General features: G+C 49.7%; 1 protein-coding gene across 1 annotated transcript; it reads right to left on the reverse strand.

Annotated features, from left to right (window-relative positions):
* Nucleotides 1-3,116: 3,116 nt before the first annotated feature.
* Krt36 (keratin 36) lies at nt 3,117-6,729 on the reverse strand. Its single transcript, XM_021178468.1, has 7 exons — nt 6,247-6,729; nt 5,541-5,623; nt 5,158-5,314; nt 4,497-4,658; nt 4,278-4,403; nt 3,910-4,130; nt 3,117-3,544 (listed from the first exon to the last, which is right to left on the reverse strand). Exons 1-7 carry the CDS (start codon nt 6,703-6,705, stop codon nt 3,331-3,333), a joined length of 1,422 nt encoding a protein of 473 aa, XP_021034127.1. The 5' UTR covers nt 6,706-6,729; the 3' UTR covers nt 3,117-3,330.
* Nucleotides 6,730-7,003: the final 274 nt, after the last annotated feature.

Here is a 7,003-nt window from a genome sequence, read left to right on the forward strand (position 1 = left end):
CAGAGACCGGAAGAGAATCCCTTTGTTCTCTATGAACTGTTGCCCTCTGTCTTGTGTTTCTCCCCCTCTCTCCATCTCCCCACGGGACTGGACTTGCCCTGGGGGCTAACAATGTCCAAAACACTGCTGTGCTTCTAGATGTCTCAGAGTGAGCATGAGTGAGTGAGTGTGTGAGTGTGTGTGTTTGTGTGTATGAGAGAGAGTGAGTATGAGTATGTGTGGGTGAGTGTGCGAGTGTGAGTGTTTGAGTGTGAGTGTGTGTGGGCGAGTGGATTGTGTTACATAAAGAAATAAAGGGTTTTGAGAAGAGAGCATAGAATTAAGAAAGAAGAGAAGGAAGAATGATTGAGTAGGAGAAGAGACAAAGGCACCCTTCTGCTTGTCCCAGCCTTAGAGATAAGGAGGGAGAAGCCCCAAGACAGGAACCAACAGCACCTGCCCCAACAAGCCAGGTCCCCTAGCAGAAAACAGAAGCCATCTGCTCAAGGGAGACAGGCCCCGTGAGCCAACTCAAAGGTGTGGCTGAAAATCATGATAAGATGCCCTTAGATAATTTTATTTTTTAAAAAAAACAAGTAATATTTTAGTGCTATGAGATAGCTTATGAATTGTGCTGCTCCATTTTTTCCCTTAGGATTCTTTTTAAAAATAAAATAAAGCTGCCCAGAACCCCATATCAGCAAGAACTAACATTGTCTAGCAAGCATCCTAATAGCCTTCCCATCTCCATACTCTATCCAGAGGTACTCCTTGCTGTCCCAAGAACATGGCACAGACATACTCAGCCACATTCTAAACTACCTTCTACCTTCTCTCCTTTTTCTGCCCATCCTTGAAGGCTTCTACCAAATCTGAACCTTCCCTGAACCCTCCCTGATCACCCCAACACTCCACAAGCTTTCCCCATGCTCACAACTCAAAGCCCTACCCTGCCCTGGCTCTTGCTATCACAGGGTTCAGCCGGGGAATAAGAGAAGGAGGGTTTCAGCTGGATGGTTGACTCATAGAAGCCATGCCTGATGTCCACAGTTGATGCAACTAATTTCCACACCCCTGCTCCTCCCCAACTGAGCCCTGGTGTGCATTAGCACAGGATTTGCTGGATGGTCCTCATGCATTCGTTTCTAGTTTATTCACTGAAGCATGAGTATCTATGAATGAGGACCAGATAGTGTATCTAGAAAGCAGAGAATAAACTGACCACCTCGAACGTAAGTGTATCACCTCGTCCCTCTCCTGATGTCATGGAGAGAGCAATGGGAGAGGAGTCAAAACATCTGGGGAGTCCTAGGACTTCCAGGTGCTGTGCAGTGTTGCATTGCAGTCTGTCCATCAAAGGCCACAGTTAAGGGTGTGTGGGTGAGGCTGAGCATAGGAGGGGTTCCTTCACCAAGTGCTTTGAAGGATTTAGTAAGAATTGAAGCAATGCTCCATAAACAAACCAAATGCTCCCAATCACACAGGGCTGTTTGAGTGTAGCCCAAAGACTCTTCCTTTTTATTCAAACTCTGGCAAGCACCACATTTTGAGTGCTGAGCACACGATGTCCCATCAGAGAGTTCCCGGAGGCTCCAACTCACAGAAAAACTGTCAAGACTAAAGGAATCCCTGGGCAAGCCTGGGCACATGCCATAGAGTGGCAGAGTAACCCCAACCAAACGCTTCAGTCTGCCTGTGAACATCTCCTAGGTTGCTTCTTCTGAACCTCTGGCTTCCTCGTGTTTGGCTTAGTCACCAAATGATGGTGGCTTTGGCAGTGCTCTTGGCACCAAGAGGCCAGAGACCACAGCAGAAGAGCTGGGTATGCCAGGACTCAACCTCTCACTGCTCTGTGGTCTGGAGTAAGTCCCTGTTGGATTTGTGTTCTGAACTGAAAGTGGGTAAGAAGGCAGAGAGGCCAGCATGAGATAGACTTCTGACTTCTCATAGGCCCTGCTTCTGTGATCGTCGGGTGTCCAGAGCCTGGCCCAATTTAACTCCACCCACAGATCAGCACAGCTCAGTCGGGAGAATCCAAGCACCCTGAGCTCCACTTCACATAGCATAATAGCTATCTCATACACAGCACTATCCCTGCTATTTATGCATCCTGCAAGCGAAATATGGAAATTCATCGCTGCCAGTCACCACACAGGCCAATGAGCAGACATGAGAATCAAATGTATATTGTACTTTATTAGGAGAGATGGTGATCTGGAAAGGTAATAGGTTAACATTGCTTCTAAGAAAATACTGCCTTTTGTTTTATCTACAGCCAGAAACTTCACAGGACATGGGACTGGGTGAGAGAACAAAGGCTGTCAATCACTGGTGCATAGGGTCACCTCTCTGGTTAGACGGTCAGATGCATTCCTGAGACTTGTGATGTCCGTGCCGATACCATCCCTGTAATTGTCCCTCATTCTATAAATGTCTGTGCTCAAGGACTTCCTGAAATGCTAAGTCTAATGAGCATCCACCATCTGAGCTGGGGGTTGCTAGAGCAGACAGACCATCAACAAGGCATCCATGCTAAGCTCCTAACATCTGTGTACTGACTCCATTCTACAATACGGAGTACAAATGTATCTTTATAATACAGAACTTTAAAGTGCCCCTATCTGTCCCTCTAAGGTCCTCTAACATTCCCACACCCCCATGTTAGGGACACAGATTTGCCTGACTCCTGTCTTCACCTCCCAGTTCACCCCAACTCCTCTCCATGGTGTAGTTGGCTCACACTGGGTTAGCAGAGATTGGTCCTCTCTAGTTGGCCCTGGGACTCATCTCTATTTGGGCTGACCTATGTTGGAAATCAGGGAGAGAGGATCTGGGCAAGGGAGATGGTAGGAAGGAATAAGAAGTGACCACTGATCCCATCAGGACGGCTGAAGAAGGCTGGGATGAGAGCCTTTATATTTTCCTTGGCTATTTTAGGGTAGATGCCTACAGGGAAGGCTAACCAGGGAGTCTTGGCCAGCAGCACCCTCCAAGATTGAGATGGAAGTCAATGACCAGAACCTGAAGCATCTCCAGTACTAAAAAATTTTGATCACTCTGCAACTTTACTGTATCCCATGCCCAAACACCCCAGGACACTAACCATTCGAGAACCAACAGAATCATTCAGGGTCAGATTTGCTATGCCAAGAGAACACTTTATTGGGAATATTTCCAGGGGAACCTGGTTTTGCATGGCGTAAAAAGCACAGTTAAGACCAGAAACAATAGATGAATTTGAGTAGAAAAACCTGCTAAGCAAGGAGGGCCCTAGAGAAGTGCAAGATCATTTAGCTGCCAAGAGCCACAAGGTGTCCTCCTTCCTGTGGCCTAGGCCCCTCTGGTGGCTGCTCACATTGCCCGGGGCAACACGTGCTCCCTGGAGGAGATGACTCTTCCATCCCTGATCTCCTCGGTGATGGTACGGATCTGGGTGCTGACTTGAGGAGCTGGGGTGCAGGGCCCAGCTGGGGTGCAGGGCCCAGCTGGAGTGCAGGTTGTAGAAGGGATATAAGGCACTCTTACAGCAGGCTTGCATTCCGTGGAACAAGGGTGGGCAGGAAGCCTGAAGAAATGAAATCACACAGCATGTACTTGGCATTGGAGCATTAGGCCAATGGGGGAGGGGTGTCCTGCAGGACAGTAGCAATGACAGTCAGTGGTATCAGAGCATTTCAATGATTCTGAGACCTCAAAGATTGGAGATTGGGTCTGCAGGAAGGAAGACTAGGAGCTTCCGCCAAAACATGGCCAAAGATGGGCTTGTACCTTGGCTTATCTTGCCCCCTTGAGCATTACCAGAGACCTGGATCAGAACGCAATTTCAATGGCACTAGTTCAACTACCTTCATCTTTGTAAGAGCCGCTCAGCTCTGAAAGTGTGTCAAGCCCTTCTCTCAGTCCAGCTCCAGGGTTCCCAGGATCACTCACTTGCAGTCCTCCCCATCCAGCAGGCGACGGTAGGTGGCAATCTCTGACTCCAGCCGGGCCTTGACATCCAGTAACACCTGATACTCATGGTTCTGCCTCTCCAGGTCGCAACGAATCTCAGCCAGCTGGGACTCCACGTTGGTGATCAGACACTGCATCTGGCCCAGCTGGGAGCTGTAGCGGGCCTCTGTCTCAGCCAGGGTAGATTCCAGAGAATTCCTCTAAAATGGGGAGGAAAAACTATTGATGGGAAGGAATCCCACCCTAAATACCCTGGCATCCACACACAGTTGTGGTTTGGCCCTGTGATAGCATATGACCAGCACACTGGTAAGTCGGAGAGCCTTTAATGGGCAGAGACCACCCACCATGCTCTGTTGAGCCTGCAGCTCGATCTCCAGGGCGTTGACTGTGCGCCTCAGCTCAATGATCTCTGTCTGGCAGCACTGCAGCTGCTCTGAGCTGGATACCACCTGTTGGTTCAGCTCCTCGGTCTACAGAGAAGGAGAGAATGAAGAACAGGGACAGACCTAGTCCCCTTCCTTTATCCCACCCCACAGCCTGTAGTCCTGGATCGTCAGCCTCACCTGAGTGTTGAACCAAGCCTCCACGTCTCTACGGTTATTCTCCACCAGAGTCTCATACTGGCATCGCATGTCATCCAGTATCTTGTTGAGATCCACTGGGGGAGCAGCATCCACCTCCACATTCAGTCGGTCCCCAAGCTGGGAACGGAGGGCATTGACCTCCTGCAGTGGCCAAGTAAGATAGCATGAGGCTGTGGAAAGGTTCCTGTGGCTTGGTAGGTTCAATGACCTGGATTCTAAACTCTCATCCCTCTCTTAGGTACCATGAGATAAAAGAGCTGACCTCTTTGAACATGCCCCCCGCCCCCCACACACACACACACACTCCATTGGACTATCTATACTAACCCCTACTGAGGATTTGGGGGATGACTCAGCACCAAGCAAATAGAATTATTATCAGACACCATAATCCAAACAGAGTTGCACCATCATGGGTGAGGGTATACTCTCTGTGTGACTGTAGGCAAATGACTTCACATCTTTATGACTATCTTCCCAGCTGTAAAATGGAGCTTACGATTGGAGCTAACTCTTAGAATCATGGTGAAGGTGAGACAGATATAAAGTGTTTCACATCCTGCCATACAATAAGCCCAAGGGCCAGCAGGGATTCCTCAGCGGGATGGGAACCCCAGGGATCACATGGCAGTAACCTCACCTCTTCATGGTTCCTCTTGAGACACAGCAGCTCCTCCTTCAGGGACTCAACCTGTGCCTCCAGGTCAGCCTTACACAAGGTCAGCTCATCCAAGATCCGGCGTAGACCATTGATGTCAGCCTCTACCAGCTGCCGCAGGGACAACTCCGTCTCATACCTACACACACAGAACCCTGCCAAGTCTGTGGCCAGGGAAGCCCTGTGCCATAGCTAACTTGGAGTCAGAAGCACAGTGGCCCTTTCTCATGTCCCAGGAGGGACCCAGGGCCTCTGCTATGTCTTCCCATTTACAATTGTATCTGGCTTTATTCCCTCCTCATCAGCTCCCAAAGGTAGGAGTCAGATTTGACACAGATCAAATATCTCCTGTTTGGGCTACTCACTTGGTCCGGAAGTCATCAGCAGCCAGCTTGGCATTGTCAATTTGTAATATCAGCCTGGCATTCTCAGACTTGGTCAGAAGGATCTGAAAAACAAGAGGTTTTTTCCTGAACTGGGAAAGACCCAGAATGTGATGTGTATGGGGTGGGGAAGCCAGCTCACAGATGCCTCTAAAATCAGGCAAAGTCTCCCATATCCAGGCATGGAGGGAGATCAGGGCCTAGGAGGGACACCACACCACTGGCCCATCAGTCCTGGTTTCTGTAGCTTCCGAGCCAGCCCAGTAGGCTATATCAGGGTGAAGCAGACCTGGTAACTGGTTCTGGATCCCACGTTCAAGTTATACGATCTTGGGCAAGTTGCTAAGCCTCTCAAAATTCAACCTTCTTATGTTAGATGGATATAGCAATACCCATATCTCCAGGATGAAGAATAAGTAAGCCAAGAAGGTGTCAGATACAGTACTACACCAAGTAGAGACAACGGATAGGATCCTTCCATCCCTAAGCTAAGATGATGAAGCAAATAGAATGGCTGGTAACAGAGTACACAGACCACCAGGGAAGCCTGGGTCCCCAGGGAACCAAGTCCCAGAGAGTAGAGCTCTCCTTCCAGAATTCTCTGTAAGCTTCAGTTCCATCTGGCTGAGTCTTAGAACGGAAAGCTTCCTGGAGGTGTCTGGCCAGCTGTAAGGACCTGGCCTATTACCTTCTGCTGCAACTCCTCGGCAGTCTTGAAGTAGGACTGGTAGTCCGGGCAGATGTATGGGATCTGACACTCGTACCACTCTCGGATGCGGCACTCCAGCTGTGCGTTCTCCTGCTCCAGCTGCCGCACCTTCTCCAGGTAGTTGGCCAGTCGGTCGTTCAAGATCTGCATGGTTGCCTTCTCATTGCCATTGAAGGCGCCATCGCAGAACCATCCCCCACTCCCAGCAAAACCAGAGGAGTGGCACCCAGAGGACAGGTAGGAGCCTGGCAAGCAGCTCCCAGGGCCAGAGAAGCCTGTCCTGAAGGAGGACATGGACCCCACAGTGCCAACCAAACTGGGAGCCCTGCAGGAACCCATGGAATGGATGGAAGATATCCGAGAGAAGCTCCCTGCAGTGCCACAGAGGCCCTTGGCAGACCCAGCAGAGAAGGTCGGGGTGCAGATCTGGGTGGCCATGATGCTATCGAGGAAGGTTGCTGAATAGGTAGGATCCCAGGTTGTGGATTCTCCAGGCCTCCCTGGGGTGCTTATATACAATCTTCATGGGGTGTTGGCATGTTCTTAGTCCTTAGCTCTTGGGAAAGCCCTGTCCGATCCCAGAAAGCCCATCTCATTACAGTGTCATTTTTGCCATCCATCAGAATTTCTTTCCTTGTAAAAGAAAAAAAAATGTTGAATTGGGTTTGCTAAGTCAGGACTTTCAGCTGTCGTCATTTCCTAGCAGACTGAATTTTATTGCCACTTCAAAGAGTCT

Source organism: Mus caroli, chromosome 11 (assembly GCF_900094665.2).
Source record: "Mus caroli chromosome 11, CAROLI_EIJ_v1.1, whole genome shotgun sequence".
In the NCBI taxonomy this organism is placed as follows: Eukaryota; Metazoa; Chordata; class Mammalia; order Rodentia; family Muridae; genus Mus; species Mus caroli.

Bases quoted from the DNA above. Each gene is read 5' to 3' on its own strand.
- Krt36 (XM_021178468.1), bottom strand. From the start codon at position 6,705: ATGGCCACCCAGATCTGCACCCCGACCTTCTCTGCTGGGTCTGCCAAG. The intron at 5,315-5,540 runs GTGAGTAGCCCA...CTGTGTGTGTAG, and splicing joins GCTGATGACTTCCGGACCAA to GTATGAGACGGAGTTGTCCC. The intron at 4,404-4,496 runs GTGAGGCTGACG...CCTTCTCTGTAG, and splicing joins AGGCTTGGTTCAACACTCAG to ACCGAGGAGCTGAACCAACA.